Genomic DNA, 18184 nt, shown 5'->3' with positions numbered 1-18184 from the left:
TCTCACCGTTGAAACTTTCGACCAAAAAACGAGTGGTCAACAGTCGAGTAGCCAAACACTGGAGTATATAGTGTTTTATAGTATAATGTTTCGCTTTTGGACTTGAAAAAGCAATAATGGCCGGCTTAAAAAACTCATGTTTGGCACGAAATCAAGAATGTATATGTCATCAGTAACAGACAAACACAAATATACAGAATCAGCGCCACCTGTTATTGTCTTTTTTCATGTTTTTATATCCCATTATTGTTCCTTAAAGAACCACCACCTCTTGAGTCCTGAACACGGCAGAATATGACTCCGTATGAAGTTGATGACTGTAGAGGTGTTCTCAAAGTTTACAGTGATGGGTCAATATGGCGGTCCTCTGAACCGAGCTTTAAAGTCCCTGTAATTGACGATGGATCGGTTCTATGGAAAGATATCTTGTTTGATGAACCCAATAATCTTTCTCTGCGGCTTTACAAGCCAGCTTCAGCCGTGGCTAAAAAGCTTCCGGTTTTTTACTACATCCACGGTGGTGGTTTCTGCATTGGTTCAAGAACATGGCCTAATTGCCAGAACTATTGTTTTAAGCTGGCTTTGGCTCTCCAAGCTGTGATTGTGTCTCCTGACTATCGATTATCTCCTGAGAAAAGGCTTCCTTTGGCAATTGAAGATGGGTTTGCCTCTGTGAAATGGCTACAGTCCCAGGCTGTGGCGGCTGAGCCTGATCCTTGGCTAGTTGACTCTGCAGACTTTGGGCGTGTGTTCATCTCTGGTGACTCGGCTGGTGGGAATATTGCTCATAATGTGGCGGTTCGATTAGGGGCTGGTTCAAAGAGTCTTACACCGGTTCGGGTCAGGGGTTATGTTCTATTGGCACCTTTCTTTGGTGGGGTTCAGTTAACTGAATCCGAGGCTCATGGTCCCAAAGATGCTTTCTTGAACTGGGAACTTATCGATCGGTTAGTGTAACTTTACATCATTTTCTTTCTTTCAATCCTATTTATTAATGTGTCTATTTCGGTTGTTTTCTATTCAAACAATAAGAGATCACTATTGAAAGCCGTTCAAAGTCTATTTTCATAACATACAACATCATGAGTCGTTTTTACAAAAATGTAAGACATTTATTGAAAAGGCGCGTTCTAATCCTGAACCTATTTTAACATGTTACCCGACTTGCGCTATACGTCCACCTTGCAAGTGTGTTAACTAATGTGCTTGTATTTGTTAGGTTTTGGAGGTTATCTATACCGGAAGGGGAGACCATGGACCACCCGTTGGTTAACCCGTTTGGCCCGGTTAGCTTGGATCTTAAACCAGTGGAATTGGATCCGATCTTGGTGGTTTGTGGTGCTAGTGATTTATTAAAAGATAGAGCCAAAGAGTATGCAAAGACATTGGAGAGTTGGGGTAAGAATGTGAAGTATGTAGAGTTTGAAGGTCAACAACATGGGTTCTTCACCATCGACCCAAATTCAGAACCATCCATTAAACTCATGCAAATTATCAAAGATTTCATCACCCAACATTCCATTTAGCAAGTTTGAAAAGTAGTACAAAAGTTATTATCAAATAAATTGCGACAGCTTTATATGTGTTTCTTTTTTATTGTTTTGTGTGGTAGGAGTCTGTTTGATAAAAGTTTAATAACTTTGTGTTGAATGAATAAGAAATGTATTTGTTTAAAAACGTTTTTGAAGTGTGGAGAGTATATTTTTCTTTCTTGGTTTTCTTGCTGCAAGCCAAAGGTGTCCAAAAGTACTGTCTAAAGAGCTCAAAATGGCACAAGGGACTAAACCCGGATGGCCGGATGGGGCTGGTTTTTGTATCTTACGATTTGGTTCTCGGTCCAATGATCCATGAACCATGATACCTGAGAAATTTGGCATTTTTGTTTAATGCATGTCTCGCTCCGGTTTAAGTACGATTTCTTTCTGTTTATTGAATCAATACTTATCATTTTTACCATTTTTGTGTTTAATTTGGATATGTTATGATTGTCAACTATTGCACAACCTTAACCTTTTAGCGTTGTTCATATATCTAACGTTGAATTGAATGAATAATAAAGTAGGATGGATCTTATGACATAAGGACCACTTAAAAATAAAAACTATATCATAGACCCATCTTATTTTTTCACAAAGCGAGTTCAGTTTGTTAAAAATTGAAGTAGCACCAATATTTGAACCGATTGATTTAACTATTTGAACCGTTACTTCATCGGTTTAATTGTAAACTGTGTTCTAGTAAAATCACCTTAGGTTTATATTGATCAATTTTTTAGTTGAACTGGTTTTTTTGTCTCGTGAAAATCTTTTTTATAATCTATTTTTATTTGTAAAAATAAGATGACAGGTTTTTACCTTTGTCCATTACGATCATGGTATCCGCACAATGCGACGGTGGCGGAGAAGGCGGTCTAGTGATGTCGGTGATGATACTATTGGTGGTGGTGGCGGTGTCAAGTGGTGTAAGTTGATGTAGTTGTGATAGTGAAAATTTTTAGAAGATAAGAGCTTAAAGTGTTAATTATTAAAATAAAGGTTTAGAGTGTAAATTATTAATTCATTAGAACAAAACATAAAAAGTCAAGGGTAATTCCGGTAATTCAAAGGTAGAATTACCTAAAATAAAAAAAAGTTAATTTCTTTTATAAGGGAGTAAAGATAAAAATATTTTTTGATTTGTCAAAATTATATGTTTTATTGGTTAATTTATTTAATGTGATGTGTGTAACTGTGTATGTATGAATTAGATGTTATTTTTGTTGATACTTGATACGATGTTCGTATATAAATTGTACATATAATTTCATGATGAGAATGATTTGCTTAATTATAGGTCAACTGTTTTCGATCATCAAGCTACAACTGAAACTAGTTTCTAAAACATTTCAGTAGCACTAATAATATATGTTTGTATAGGCTATATAATTATAGTTAATTAGTTATGACAAATATATATATTTTTATTTGTACCGAATATGTTATCATAACAACATGATTACATATACAAATGAAAAAAATAACATAGATGTGTTAATGGATGGCATCTCCCACTAGTCCACTACCCATAGTAGGAATTTGTAACGTAGTTATTGAATCTTTCGAATCAAAGTTTGATAATTGGTCAACATCATAAGAAGGTTAGGTAATCTTGTGGTTACGTTGAATTTAACATTATATTCCCATTAATCTTTTTCACCCTTTGCAAAAGAAAAAGTGACATGATATGTAAACATATGGGAACGTACACACATACACATAAGGCTGGAGGTCATTTTCTACATATGATAAAACTTGGAAGCAGTCTTTTTAACTTTGGTAGGAGTAAGACTGCCTACATCTCAACCTCCCTCATACACCGTCGAAGACGGTATTGGGACCCAAAACCTGTAAAAAACGACATTAAAAGTTACTCTACTCTTTATTTTGGTTTAATTTCTTTCCCAAAGTATAATAATCATCATATTCGTTAAGTAAATTCATATAATTAGCTATCATGCATAATATGAATATTAGTTAACATAAACAAAAAGTTTATAAACACACGTAATATATATATATATATATATATGGAAAAGTTAAATTAGGGGCTCCTTATTTTAGGGACTGTTAGGGACTCCTTCTACCTCCTTCTCCGGCCACCACCACTATCATCTCTGACCACCACCACCACCACCACCATCAACATGATCATCTCCGACCACCACCATGATCCTCCGGCGACGGCGATCATCTCCGGCGAGACTTACACATGTGTGAGTAACTTACACATCTCCGGCGACGACGATCATCTCCGGTCACCCCCTATGACCTATCACCCTCTATGACCTATCACACTATGACCTATATCACTCTCAATGACCTATCACCCCCATCAGCTTTGGTTTATGAATATCCTTAAGGGCGAAGTCCGCTCCGAATCATAATTTTTATTCAACTTACACATGTGTAAGTCTCGCCGGAGATGAATATGGCTGGAGATGATCAGTGGTGATTAGATCTGATGAAAATGGACGGTCTAGATCAAGTCCTTAACAGTCCTTAAAATAAGGAGTCTCTAATCTAACCCACCCCTATATATATATATATGGTCCAATCAATAAAAAATATTAAAGAGAAAAAGAATATCTTTATTTGATAAATAAATTATAATCCTAACTACGAGTTGATAGCGCGTAAAAAGTTTTTCTACTTGAATTATAATTAGAAAGTTAAATTATTGCTATATCAAGGAAACCAATCAAACATGTTGGTGCTGAACCTGAATAATGAACCTGCAGTATAGCTACCTGAAAGTTGGAGGAATCGATTTGTATTAGTAGTTACAACCACACATAAGTTGTTGCAGATGAGCTTGTGTTGGAACTCCTCCAGTTTTCCCTCTTAGACTTTCCATGTCCATCACCAGATTCTAGAAACTATGAAAATTAATATACTAAAGGTGCCAACAAACCAAAGAGTTATACTCGAGCTTTTGATTATCCACATCTGCTTCATTCAAATGTTGTAAAAAGAGTAAATAAATACATGAATAGCCCAATCCAGAATTATATATATAAGAATATTATACACAAAATCAGAGGAACACAAACACCACTTACCTAAGTATATTTTTTATCCTAATCTAAGAGGCAATGTAAACATCATACCGTAATGTTCACACGGCTGAAACATCTGCACCTGTTGATTCTACAAAAACACAAAAAGGGAAAAAACTTATTTGAATATTAAGAAAATCTTTGGTTGTTCATATACATAAGATCTAATAGTATTATTTAAAAACCGATCAACAATCAAAGTTCAAAACGAAAAGGGGGCCATTTAACCCTTACCATATTTCTCACAAAAACAGTTTACTCGGCAAATTCAAACATGTAAAAAAATTCGAAAGAAAAAAATACCAATAAAGGTTGTGATTATGAGAGATTGGTGATGGCGGAATGGGTACAGAGGCGGTGAGGGTTTTTTGGTAGAGAGAAGAGGGTAGAGAGGGCCAGAGAGAGATGTTTTCAATTTCGGTAGATGAAGAAGGCCTGAATTATTTTAAGGGTAGTTTGGGTATAACAGTAGTGTGATAGTATGATATAACATGGAAGAAAAGGGTATAATAGACTTATCAGGTTCTTAATCCCTTAAAACCAATCTGCCTTATATAAGATAAAGAGCAACAATTTGATTTGGAATGTAATTTATAATGTTTGAAATGCATAACGGAGATTCGAATGCCCATGGACTACCTATATAGGCTATAGCCTACTTTCCAGCATAGAACTTTAAAATCATTTTAGTAATGATTCAAAATAGTTGTACTCTTTTTTATCGACAACAATCAAATATGATCATATTAAGTTTCACATGTCTCGTAGTAAAGAAATAAACATCTTTTTTTTTCTAATAAAACAGGATCCCAACAAAAAAAAATACCTTCACAAATCTGCCACGTGGCGGGTCAACCCAATGTTTCCAAAATTACCCTACCAAAAAATTAAATTTTCCCACGTACGGTTCTTTCTTCCCTCCTCTAATCTTCTTATTCTTTCTTTCGTATTCATACTTCTTGATCGAGATTTTTTTTTTCCTATGAATTTGAGATCAATTTTTTTTATGAGTATATAATTTTTATCTTGCATCCTTCTTTATCAGCATCCATGTGGTACAAAAAATCGAAGGTGTATTTTCACACACCATACGGATTTGGATTTGTGGCGATCAGAAGTTTAATCGCAGGTTTTATGTGAATATGTACGTCAATCTATTTATCTATATGATTTAGGTTTATGGCTAAATTAGGTTTACAATTATGATTTCCTGGAATTTAAGTGGGAAGGGAAAAAACCCCTAATTTTTGGGATGATATAAATTTTCTTGATTCAAGTGTCTTTTTAAACTCTTATACGTTTGAAGTTGTATAATAAGTTCTGAAAGTTTGTGGTGTATGATCTTCAGCTCCGTTATGAGGTTAGACGATAAGTTTTGGATTGACAAAACTGTTTGATAAAATGCTTCAATGACAAATATGTTCCATTGCTCTTACTGATTATCCGTCTTTGCGAAATTATATACCGATATTGGTTATTGTAGACTGTAGTATCCCTATTTAATTTGGTTGACACTTATTCCATGGTTGATTTTTCTAACTTTTTTTATTCTTGAACCGTTTGAGTCTTATTGTCAAGATTAATTTTCAAATATGATCAAATGTTGAAAGGCCTTTTTTTTTGCTAATATTCATTTGTTGATGGCATTCATTTATATTGAACCAGTTATATACATAGCCATATAAGCTATATATATCATGAAAACGCGGTTACCAATGACGAAAACCAGATATGTTATTGGAATTTGTGGAAGCACTTGATCTGAGTTGGCTATCCATACTTACCAGTGCCGACAGTGAGACTTTTACTAATGATTCCTGCTGTACCTAAGAGTCTCTTAGCTACAATGAACATCCATCATTGGTCGGGGTAAGTGTAGTTGGTTATGTTGCTCGCCTTTTTATAGTTGTCTTGGTCATTTGTGGTTCTAAGTTAATCAGCAATTTTGTCGATTTTGGTTGATGTGAACATTTTTAAATTATGATATCTTAGTATTTGTAATCTTAATGGGCTTTTTTTTTTTTTACTTTTGATTTGTACACGAACATGAAGATAAAAAAGCGTATTTTGCTGTCAGCCATAACTAAGTGCTTGATGGATTTTCCCAATAAGGAAGCAAAATATGACTCATCTTTTAGAGATATTATGCTAACTTTGTGTCAATGGGTTTGTGCTCTATCTTGCAGGCCGGTTTGTGTTCTATCTTGGTATTTCTGTTGATATATTATAGATGTATTTCAAAAGTTTATTATGGGTTTCTCACTTAATTGTTTTCTTGTTCCCTTTTAAAATCATTGATCACTGACTATTTTATAACCCATCATTTGACCAAGTTTATATGGGTTTGACACCAATTAACGATTTCTTAATGTTGCTAACAATGGATCTTCAAATTGTCTGTATCATGCAGGTTGGTGTAGTAGTAGCTGATCTATAGGCTCCTAATTACTCATTGTCCCCTGTTGTATCCTAAGAGAAGGATGCATTGGTGCTATGAAAGAACAATGAATATCCATCATTGGTTTGGGTAAGTGTAGTTGGTTTTCTTGCTCGTCCTTTTTTATACTTTGCGGAGAACTGTGGTTCTAGGTTAATCAGTAAGTTTATGTGCAATTTTTATGGCCATTATTCTAAATTGGTATCTCAATTATCATTTGGTTATAGGATACCATTTTTAATTGGTATCTTAATGTTAAATAACTTTTCGTTATTTTACAGCAAGATTACATATGCAAATTGGAGATATGCTTACACTATGGTATTCTGTATGGTGGTTCGTGACAATAATGGTACGAGTATCGTAATGGAACTTCATTTTTGATATGTGATTTTGAAAAATGTATGTATAGTTATACTAATCTAATCATCTGGATCAATGAAAACCTTATAGATTTTTGGGCGTTAATTTAACTTCCATGTTTGATCATGTATTTTATTAAAGTAAGTTTAACTTCCATTTTTATCATGTATTTTCTTAGAGTAGAGTAAGTTTGTGATGAAGTTAATATTGTTAAATGCCTTTTTATTTTATGTTAATGTAATAGTTGCTCTTATTGTAGTAGATGATCCATATCCAGTTAAAATGTATCGAGATCAAATTTACAATTTAAATATTAATTAAAAGGTCTGGGTTGAACCGGATTGATTAGCTAGTTAAGATATTAAATAAACATTATACTTTCAATTTTTTAAAAGAATATTATTTTTGACCATAATCATTTTTCATAAAATTTATATCAAAATGTTGATAAAAATGAGCACATTATAACGGTATATTTTAAATTTTATAAAATATTATATTTATAAAATTATCTAAAAAAACTGAATATATATTAAAAAATTAATGTTATTGGATAAATATCAATTTATATAATAAAATTAAAATAATACATTCTACAGTAATAATTAAAGAGACAACCAAATAAAGATGGATAAGATACACTAAAGTTAAAACAATACTTGGCTTGAGTCAATTATGGTATGTTTTGAAAAGACTCCCATGTATGTCTTGAGTCAATCCACCAACTTTGATTCTATTGTACCTTAAATTTCTTTTCAAATTTAGAATACTTGGCTTTTAAATTAGAAACTTTGGATTACGAAACCCATCATTATGCCCTGGTACTGGGCCAAGTAGGCAACGCCACTGAGCATAAAAATTCGAGGGGCAACAAGCTTTCGGTTCATGCTATAAATATACTAGGTATACATATGCTATAAAAATTCATGCTATATTTACAATTAGATTTAGACTCGTGTAGAAATACGAACAATCGATAGACCTTCGTATAAAATAATTTTGACGCTATGAAATTCATATGGCTACGTATAAAAGCAACTTCATCAATTACATGTTTGTTTATGTTACTGGTTATATTAATGATTAAATTTGATTACTGTTTATTTTTAAATGGTTTTCGACAATCCATGGAATGTTATAGAACATGAATCACTATAATTAATCGTTAATTAGATGTTATTACCATACATGTACAAAATATCCATTGAATTCTATGTTATCATAAAGTCAAGGTCAAATATAATTACTCAATATATAAGTCACAAGCTTGCTTAAATATAAACCATGTACTTCCTTAAGCTTTCTATGGTTGCCTTTACTAACTCAGATATCAAGATGTAGTAAGTGTTTTTTGGGACGTTTCTTACCATTTAAATACGTATAAACATAACGTCATGAATCCAGATTGCCCATATTCATTATAGATACCATCCATCTTCAAGGCTATAACCATGGCAACTCATGACGAGTTGTTCTTCATTTCTTGCCACACATGTCAATCAACCACGCACTTAAGTCCAAATCATTCCTTAAAAAAAAAGTAGCAATCTAAATTAGAAATTATTTCTATTAGCTACTACTATATATTATCAGTTGTTAGGAACGATTTTTCCTATTAACACAAGTGTGAGAACACGCTTTGTAGATAATTAAACAACTTAACAAATCATATTAAATACATCAATTGTTACTGTTAATCAAACATATTCTACCATGAGAAGTTATAGCCTTTGATAAATTGTACTCGTAACTTATACATTGTATTATAGATTTTAAAAAGTACAACTTAGAGTGGAATATATTAGTCAGCTTTTGTTTCGTTTACAAAGGTTGTAATGTGTATACGTCACTACAACAAATATGTTATTTGTTAACACTTGCATTTTTTAAAAATGTTTAAAAAATTTGTTAACTTGTTCACACTTATAAATGTGTGAAAAGAATTCACATTTAAAAGTGTGAATAAAGTTAGAGAATCAAAATCTTTTCACAGTTATATACTTATATATGTGAAAATAAAAAGTTCCTATTTTTAAGTGTGTAAAACTATATAATTGTTCACACTTAAAAGTGTGGAAGTAATTTATGACACCAAATTTTCTCACACAAGAGGAAGTGTGAGGAATTTGAGTGTGACAAATTAGCTTTCACACTTTTAAGTGTGAAAATGTTTGACATATTTTCACACTTTTAAGTGTGAACATTTTGTTTATAGATTTATATTTGTGAAAAAATTATGACTTTTTTTTTATACAAATTTAAATGTAAACAAACTAACATATTTTTTCACACTTCTAAAAAATGCAAAGAAATAAATGTAATGAATTGACATTTTTGTTGTAGTGTGTATAAAAAAAAACCAAATATACGTAAAATGGGTAATATTGTCATCTATGTAAGGTGACCCGATCACTAGATCGTAGTTATAAATTTACCAATGAACACAACTTTAACTATTTGTTTCATTTTCTCCATTTCTCTACTTTCGTGAAAGAACCATCTCATATATCTCCCTCACAACCTGAAAATATAAAACAACTAACAAAAATGTTTAGAGTTCACCACATGCTGCTCTGATACAATGCCTACACCAAAAAAATAAAGAAATCAGATGACTAAAGTACACTACTATGAGTGTCCATTACTAACCAACTACTTAACATTCTCTTGAATAGCACGGAAGTTAAGCTATTTTTTAATCAAAACTAAGACTATGGCAGATTATAGGGACAGGAAATGATCATCAGATTCATCATCTATTTCCTAAAGGAAAAACCCAAATAGCGCAACATATTTTTGAAAACATGCATTGTAACAACCGACAGCGAAATGAAACACATTGCCACATATCTTAAATGTAGAATAAAAAAGATATCACGAGTCGTGCAAGTTCAGACCAACTCAGTCCAAATACACCTCTATTAACTACTATCACCATAATTTTTCTTCTTAAGTTGATTGTATTAACTCTCATGAAAGGTGGCTATCCAGGTGAGCTTAGGGAGAATAGTTTCTCATAAAACTATAAATAATGGACAACTTTTACCATTCAACACTTTGATTTACAAAACTCAATTTTAAATCTACTTGTATGTAGCAACTAATTAACAACCCCCAATGGAACTTACTACTTCATATTAAAAATATGGTGTTTCCCCTCAAAAGTATAAAAGCATATCAGATTGTTAGCCTTTGTCAAATACTTTTAATTTTTTTTTATTACTATAAACAAATAATAGGGTAGATACTTATGAAATACTTGGATGACAAAAATTGAAGAAAATTGTATGAAAAAATGACCCATTTTGACATCCAGCCCCACGGTTTTGACATGTACTTGAAAATTATGGAAATCACGCTCAGGGATGTTATCATCAAATTCTTTCACCTTGTCCCATCTGGGTCATTACATATATATATCAACGTAAAACACAAATACCAAGCTAATTATATAGTTACACAAATTCTTTCACCTTGTCCCATCGACTCTCAACCAACAACTTTGCATTACTACACATAATCTTTGTATCTCCAACATGACCATATGCATTGTGAAGACTATTAAGCAGACTTGGAGTAATAGTACAGATACATGTGATATATATTAATAATGAAACTAAAAGTACATTGAGAAAAAAAAAAACATAAAAACCAAATCTGTAAAGGAAAAGCTTGTAAATGGACCGCCCAAGAACAACAACATCAACTTGTTGTTGTTGATCTTGTTTATGATTAGAATTAAATGGGAATGGAAATAGGTCAATGGGAGACAAGGAAAGTGATAAAAAGAAATATGGTTTATGTTGCTCCTTTATTAATACCCAAAATTCATAAACGTTGTATGAAAAGGCATCATAAATTGACCACCTCTAATTACTACATTGCCCTTTTGCAAGCTCGTTGTGGCACTTTATACTCTCATGGTGTAGACTTCCCAGCATCAGACCCACTAGCTTCAAGGAACTGTTCGAGACTTCTATGCACCCCATGCTCAATCCAGCAAACAAAAAAAATCATTAGCATGGTGGTACTCGCATATGTATGGATAATCTGGAAGTGCCGCAACGATTGTGTGTTCTCAGGAAAACAACCTTCAATCCGGTTTGCAACGAAAGAAATAAAATCTACAAGCTTCCTTTGGCTTTCAAATAGGTCTTCAAGCCTCTGTGTTGAATGGAACAAATGGTCTACCTTTTGTATTTAGCTATTACTTAGTGTTTATGCCCGGCGATGTATTTGTAACTCTCTCCTAGCATCTCGCTAGTTTTTCCTAATAAAATTCTTTTGATTGTTCAAAAAAAAAATAAATTGAAGCTTTTTACCATTAATTCACGAAGAAAACCAAAAGCCACCATAACATATTAACTTTATAACCCACTAAATAATTACTACACAATAATAACTCACTAATCCAACAAACCTTTCAAGTCCCACAATTCAAACTTCAAAGGTCCTAATTATTAGCATAACTAATAATAACACCCATTGTAGCAGTAATAACATCAATGGCACAAATTACCACCCAATGAAATCATAATTAGCTTCATAAAACACACCACATTAAAACAACCTTCAAATATAAAATGGAGTTTACTTTTACACCTTTTGTTTCTTTTAATTTTTAACTTTTCTTTAAAAATAGCTTTTGACTGGCTGTAAGATAACATGCGTGTAGTGATAGGAGTCAAAGAAGCATGGAAATTTTTTTAAAAAATAATTTTTGGCTAAATTAATATATACTCTTCGGTCCCACCTAATATAACCTTTAAATGTGAGTTACACAATGTTAAAGGTATTTAGAATGCCCCTATTATTAATCTTTGTTTGTCAAGGTTATTTATTTATAATCCTTTATAAAACAAACTGACTTCCTTATTTTAAAAAATTTAACATTTTTTTTAATATTCCTGAACTACCCTTAAATAATCCCAACAAATATAATTAAAATGGTTAATTTTTGCACCTTATTAGTTTTTGCATCTAATTCTTGACTTATATTTAAAATGATAATCGCGGTTAGATGCCTTATCACCGCATCTCATGAAAGGAACCTGAACAATTTGTATTACCGTTACAACATCTCACACGTTATAAACCGTTGCCGCAGCAACGCGCGGGCACCCTTCTAGTAGTAATAGTATATTTTCATTAATAAATATACAATTTTACATTTTCAATTATTTTTAGAAATGAGCTTGAAATTGGATGAAAAAGTTTGGAACCGGAACTCCTAAATTTCGCTTCCCAGCCTCCTTTTTTTATGTTAGGGCAAATTAGTTTTAAAGGTATACTAGCTAATCAAGTTAATACTTAATACATCACAATTGAGGTGAAGATAGTAAATCAATTGATATAATGATTTGTAAATAAGAATAAGTGAATAACTATTACATTAGCATAATAAACTGAAAAAGCATTTCACAATATTAACTTAAATTGAAAACCTACAATATTAATGCCCATGTGATGGTCCACAAATACACAACTTATATTAAGATTAACTAGGCAGAAAGTAAAGGGAAGAAAGTAAATAACAAGAACAATAACAAGTTCAAATGCAAAAGATCTAAGCAAGTCTAATCATATGTATAATTGATTAAACGATGAATACATGACCGATATTACAACTTGACTTACAAGAATACAAATGATCAAGGTAATTGTTAAGTCTAGACACACTACAAACTTGAACAATTACAAGATAAGTGACACATACTTTTTATGGTGACAAAAACACATAATGTGTTTCGGCTGTGTTGCCTTTTATAGGGGAGGATTAGGGCAACACAGCCTTACATTGATAATGAAAGGATGGTGGTTGTCGACGTCCCATTGGCTCCATGTACTTTCATGCAAGAGCTTTTGTCTTCTTTACCAAAACGGGTATGAGAGAGAAAACCCTAGTTTTGGTCCCAAATGTACCTTTTCCATACAAGGTAAATTACAGTTGGAGAAACCATCATGTGACTTTTGTCTTCATCTGGATTGAATTCTTCCCGCCTTGACTAACAAATTGGGCAGCATACCCGTTGAAGAAAGGCACTGGACTCATTGACGACCAACGTCAGCGAGCAAGTCTTATCGACGAATCCAAGACCTAACACCATGTCTGAAAGTGTGTGGGAAGAGTGGCCACTTGTGTTTCCAAGGCGTTGATGGCCTTAGTATTGCTTTCAGGCTGAGTGACCAGTGGGGAGACAATGTCAGCTAGTTTCTTCAATTCATTTGCAGCATTGGTGTTGGTGGAAGTTGTTTTCTGGGTTGTGAAGTTAATATAACCTTTAAATGTGAGTCACACAATGTTAAAGGTATTTAGAATTATTTAAAAAAAATAATATATTAACTTCACAACCCACTAAATAATTACTACTGCACATAATAATTACTACTAAACATAATAATAACTCACAACCCAAAAGCCACCATAATATATTAACTTCACAACCCAAAATAATTACAACTGCACATAATAATAACTCACTAATCCGAACAAACCTTTCAAGTCTCGCAATTCAAAGGTCCTAATTATTAACATAACTAATAATAACACCCATTGTAGCAAAGGTCCTAATTATTAACATAACTAATAATAACACCCATTGTAGCAGTAATAACATCAATGGCACAAATTACCACCCAATGAAATCATAATTAGCTTCATAAAACACACCACATTAAAACAACGCCTTCAAATACTAACCTTCAACAATTAACACACACTGTTTGGTCATTGAGAAATATAACTCGCGCGGCCTCAAAGAGTTTTGTGGACTTTGGGGAAGATACTAGGGGTTGATGAAGAGGACGATCAAAAACAAAGACTGGGTGATCTGCTAGAAGGAATACAACTTGGCAACAACTGAGACAAATGGGAATGGATTGGTGGGAAAGATAAGGTATTTACAGTAGAAGGCGTCAAGGAGTTTTTGAGACGAGACAAAGATTATAATGATGGATCCGTGTTTAATTACGTGGTCCAAGTGGGTTCCTAGCTAAGAAATGCAACATCTTCATGTGGAGAATGGAGTTGGACCGTATTCCTACTTGTTTGGCACTAAAGAAAAGGAATGTGTGCTTGGAGTCATGGATGTGTATGTGGTTTATGTGACCGGCCAAGAGGACGAGTCAGCTAGAGCACTTGTTGTGCCTTTGTGAGGTGGCAGTAGAGGTATGGCAGCGTATCAGCAATTGGATCAAAATACCCCCAGTCATAACTTTTAATTAGGTTTGCCGCGGCCCGTTGAAAGTTGGAATTTATTTTCTACGTGCAGATGTTGACAATAACAAAAAGTTTGGGTTAATAATTATAAGTTTGTTATGAGACAAAGGATGTAACGAGGGACAGTACGTTTTGGAAACTCCTGAACTCGAAGAAAAAACTGCAACTAACGGCCAATTAATTTGATGGAATACGTACGTACGTACTTGTGTAGATAGACATATATATATAAACCAATACTCGTATATCATGATCGAAAAAAAGCCATCATCAAAACCGTTTAACATTAATTAAAAGTAGCATAACTAATTAAGAATTCATTACACTAATATAGCAAACTCGAAGGAAACAACGTACGATCGAATTTGTTTTAGGAGAAAGAAAAAGAGTACCATAACTAGCTAGCTAGCTAGTTTTATTTCATATATATATATAGCTAGATCCAGAATAAACCACCAAACACAAAGATATGGGTCATCAATCAATTAATAACCCCCACGGGGACGATAACAGATATACTCATCAAGGTCTTCGTTAGGCACATTCTCTGAAGCATCATCATCATAACAGACCTGACAGCCAGTGGGAGTAGTCCTAGGTCCTCCTCCGTCTCCTTTGCTAGCAGAATCAGAATAGATTTTCCAGCCGTAGTCCGGCGGTGGGGGAAGAATAGACTCCTCGATCAATGATGCTGCCTCCATGCCTATTTCAGCATCAATTAGAGCAAGCTTCAACTTTATCTTGCCAGAGGGACGCCCAGACGGCCGGAAAACATCAAAACTTCTGGTGATTGCAACCCCCGGAACCTGTGGGTTAAGAAGACCTACACCAAAGATCGGCACCCTCAAACCAGCAACTAAAACATCCTCATGCTTGATGTCAAGCCAAAAGATGGTTTCATGAGAAGGTTGGTTAGGTATAGGAAGACAGAAACGTTGGTTCCAGATAGGTTTTGTGTTGTTGATGGTGTCGGTTGTGGTTGTTTTACGGCCATAATTACTAGTGTTGAAACCAAAGACGGCGAATGGCTGGAGTTCACCATTTTTCCAGGTGACATTCTTCAGGCCTTTCGCTGCGACGATTGTGAGATCTAAATTTTGTGACATTATTGTTGTGGGTTGAGTAGACGAAATGAGGGTGGGTTTGATGAGGATTTGCATATTTTGATTCCACACAAAATCATATTAAAGCAAACACACGCAGACAGTGCAACGAGGTTCTGTCGCTAAAGGTGAAGTGTGACGTTTCTGTGCCGTAAATTCCGCAAGCATGGGTTTGAATGTGAACCGTTGGATTAGATTTGATGGTCTAGATTTCATTACTCACGAATATTGCCTGCTATGACAATAAGTAGAATTTGATTGGTTATCGGATAACTACAGATTTTGGCACTTCATCATTTCCCTAACCATGCCACTTTTTCGACATATATGGATATATGCTTCTATAAAATTTGTTTTTTCCCTAATTTCCACTTTTTCGACATATATATATTACTCTTTTTAATATTTCTCTTTTTCTTTTTGAGTATTTGTTACTCTATTCTCAAACAAAAGAGGAAAACGCAAACATAATATTTACTGACAAAAATCTGATATTGTTGTGTCATTTTAATCTATCAAAAACAAAATGGTTATGTTATAACCTACATTAAAAGAATAAAAACTATACATAATATAAAAGTCATATTTTATTTTTTTTAAATGTTATCATAGGTATAACCACCGACTTTGGTTTGAATTCAGTCATGATTATCTTTCGTTTATAAATTCATTGAATACTACTCGTAGTTCTTATTAGAAAAAAACTTTTACAAATATGGCCTTAAACATTTTACTTCCAAAACTATGCTGATTTTGTAAGCACGTAAATTCTGAATTGGATGTATAATATATTAGTATTAGTATATTGATTATAGAGATTTGTTCATTTAAATCTTGAGATACAAAGACTAAATCTTGGCCTTCAAATTATCCTCATCAATGGATGATCAAATTAATCCTCTTATATATATATATATATACATACTAGGTATTGTACCTGTGCGATGCGCGATTATTAAAAGTATAATTGATTTATGAGTTTGCTAAAAGTTTAAAATATACACGTTAACTATTATTAATAATTAGTTGGTTCCACCAGCGCATTGCATTGCGAAGAGAACAACTCTTTTTGGAAACTGGCACAATAATTTAGGGGGTGTTTGGTGTTGCGTTTTCAAAATAAGTTATGCGTTTTCAAAATAGGTTTTGCGTTTATCAAACATTCGAGGAATCTTGCAATTGCTTGATGACATGACATCTCTTTCTCATCTTCAGAATTAATAACCTCTATGTTTGAGTTAACGGCATAGGGATGAAGGTCGCAAGTCTAAGAACATGACGTCTCTTCTATAAAAGCAGCAAACTCTCTAAAATTAGGAAAAAAATTTGTTTTTTTTTTAAAAGTAACAAATAATATGTCATTAGATAAGAAAATATGATCACATCAATCTTACCTGTTATAATAGGGGTGCAAAGTTGGTGTTGGAAATTTTGGAGCACGGATAAGAATGCGCAGAAGCAAATTCATTGCAGCTGAGATGTCTAGAATTTGATAGTAAAGAAGAAATCAAAACTCAAAATGTCCTCATCCAAGTTTGTGTTCCAAAGAGTGAAATGAGTTTATGTTAATAATTAAGTTTTAAGTTCATCATGTATTGAAAATGTATCGAGAGCTTAGAAGTTACCGACGAACATCAAATGGGTCGGCAACAATTTTGGGCACACTTATTGCTTACTTAGTCATAGTCAATATAGCATGTGCTTTCATCTAAGCTGTATGGCATTGTCACGGTCTACGTTATGAAAAAGAGCAATCATATCAGAACGATAAATTTCAGTTAGTCCTCATCAAACAGAACCGAATATTAGCTAGTTTAAAACGATACATAACATCATAACATCATTACCTAATAACCATGTGAGTGTCCACCATGAGGTAGATCTAGAGCCGTGATTCTCTCATTATGTTTGAGCAGTGCGGTAACTTGAGAGTTAGCACCAATAGTGACTGCACATTGACTGCAATAGGGATGACAACATTCGAAGCACAACACCAAAATGGAACGTTCATATTTAGGCCTAGTAAATTGCACTTCAAAATTAAAAAGGCCAAAAACGAGACCGTATAGTTGATTATGTGATTGTGATTCTTTAAAGTTTAAACCACATTAATAACTTTCAAAATAAATATGCAAACAATTCCTTAGGCCATTAGATATGCTCTAGCTCAATAGAAAAGTAAACTTGCTTGCTAAAAAGTTCAATGACTTTTTGACCCAAAAACCTTGGTTTCCATTGCAAACTAACAAACAATCTTGTGTATAAAAGCCCACAACTTTTTTTCCATTACAAACTAACAAATGACTTTATACAAAACAACATCTGGTTGGCAATTTTGCATTGAGGAACTTTACACATTATAGAAATGTAAACGCAGAAATATCATCTTTTGTGGTAGCTTCTATCCAAAAGAGAACCATTTGCACAAACTCCTGGCTTCTTTGCGTTTTTGCAATAGAAAATGGTTA

The 18184-nt window shown here is 33.3% G+C and overlaps 2 protein-coding genes and 1 long non-coding RNA gene across 3 annotated transcripts; 2 read left to right on the top strand and 1 right to left on the bottom strand.

Moving 5' to 3' along the window:
• Window positions 1-117: 117 nt before the first annotated feature.
• Window positions 118-1687, top strand: LOC122589446 (probable carboxylesterase 15). The gene is made up of 2 exons (XM_043761739.1): window positions 118-947; window positions 1220-1687. The coding sequence occupies exons 1-2, from the start codon at window positions 295-297 to the stop codon at window positions 1524-1526; spliced, it is 960 nt and encodes a 319-aa protein (XP_043617674.1). The 5' UTR covers window positions 118-294; the 3' UTR covers window positions 1527-1687.
• Window positions 1688-6265: 4578 nt separating this feature from the next.
• LOC122586428 lies at window positions 6266-7485 on the top strand. The gene is made up of 3 exons (XR_006321990.1): window positions 6266-6463; window positions 7005-7121; window positions 7313-7485. It is a non-coding gene; the product is annotated as an uncharacterized LOC122586428 (long non-coding RNA).
• A 7613-nt stretch (window positions 7486-15098) lies between these two features.
• LOC122588066 lies at window positions 15099-15719 on the bottom strand. The gene has a single exon (XM_043760211.1). It carries the CDS (start codon window positions 15717-15719, stop codon window positions 15099-15101), a length of 621 nt encoding a protein of 206 aa, XP_043616146.1.
• Window positions 15720-18184: the final 2465 nt, after the last annotated feature.

The sequence above is a fragment of the Erigeron canadensis genome, chromosome 2, assembly GCF_010389155.1.
Source record: "Erigeron canadensis isolate Cc75 chromosome 2, C_canadensis_v1, whole genome shotgun sequence".
Taxonomy (NCBI): domain Eukaryota; kingdom Viridiplantae; phylum Streptophyta; class Magnoliopsida; order Asterales; family Asteraceae; genus Erigeron; species Erigeron canadensis.
This window is presented reverse-complemented; position numbering and strand designations above follow the sequence as displayed.

Bases quoted from the DNA above. Each gene is read 5' to 3' on its own strand.
- LOC122588066 (XM_043760211.1), bottom strand. From the start codon at position 15,719: ATGTCACAAAATTTAGATCTCACAATCGTCGCAGCGAAAGGCCTGAAG.
- LOC122589446 (XM_043761739.1), top strand. From the start codon at position 295: ATGACTCCGTATGAAGTTGATGACTGTAGAGGTGTTCTCAAAGTTTAC. The intron at 948-1,219 runs GTTAGTGTAACT...TGTATTTGTTAG, and splicing joins AACTGGGAACTTATCGATCG to GTTTTGGAGGTTATCTATAC.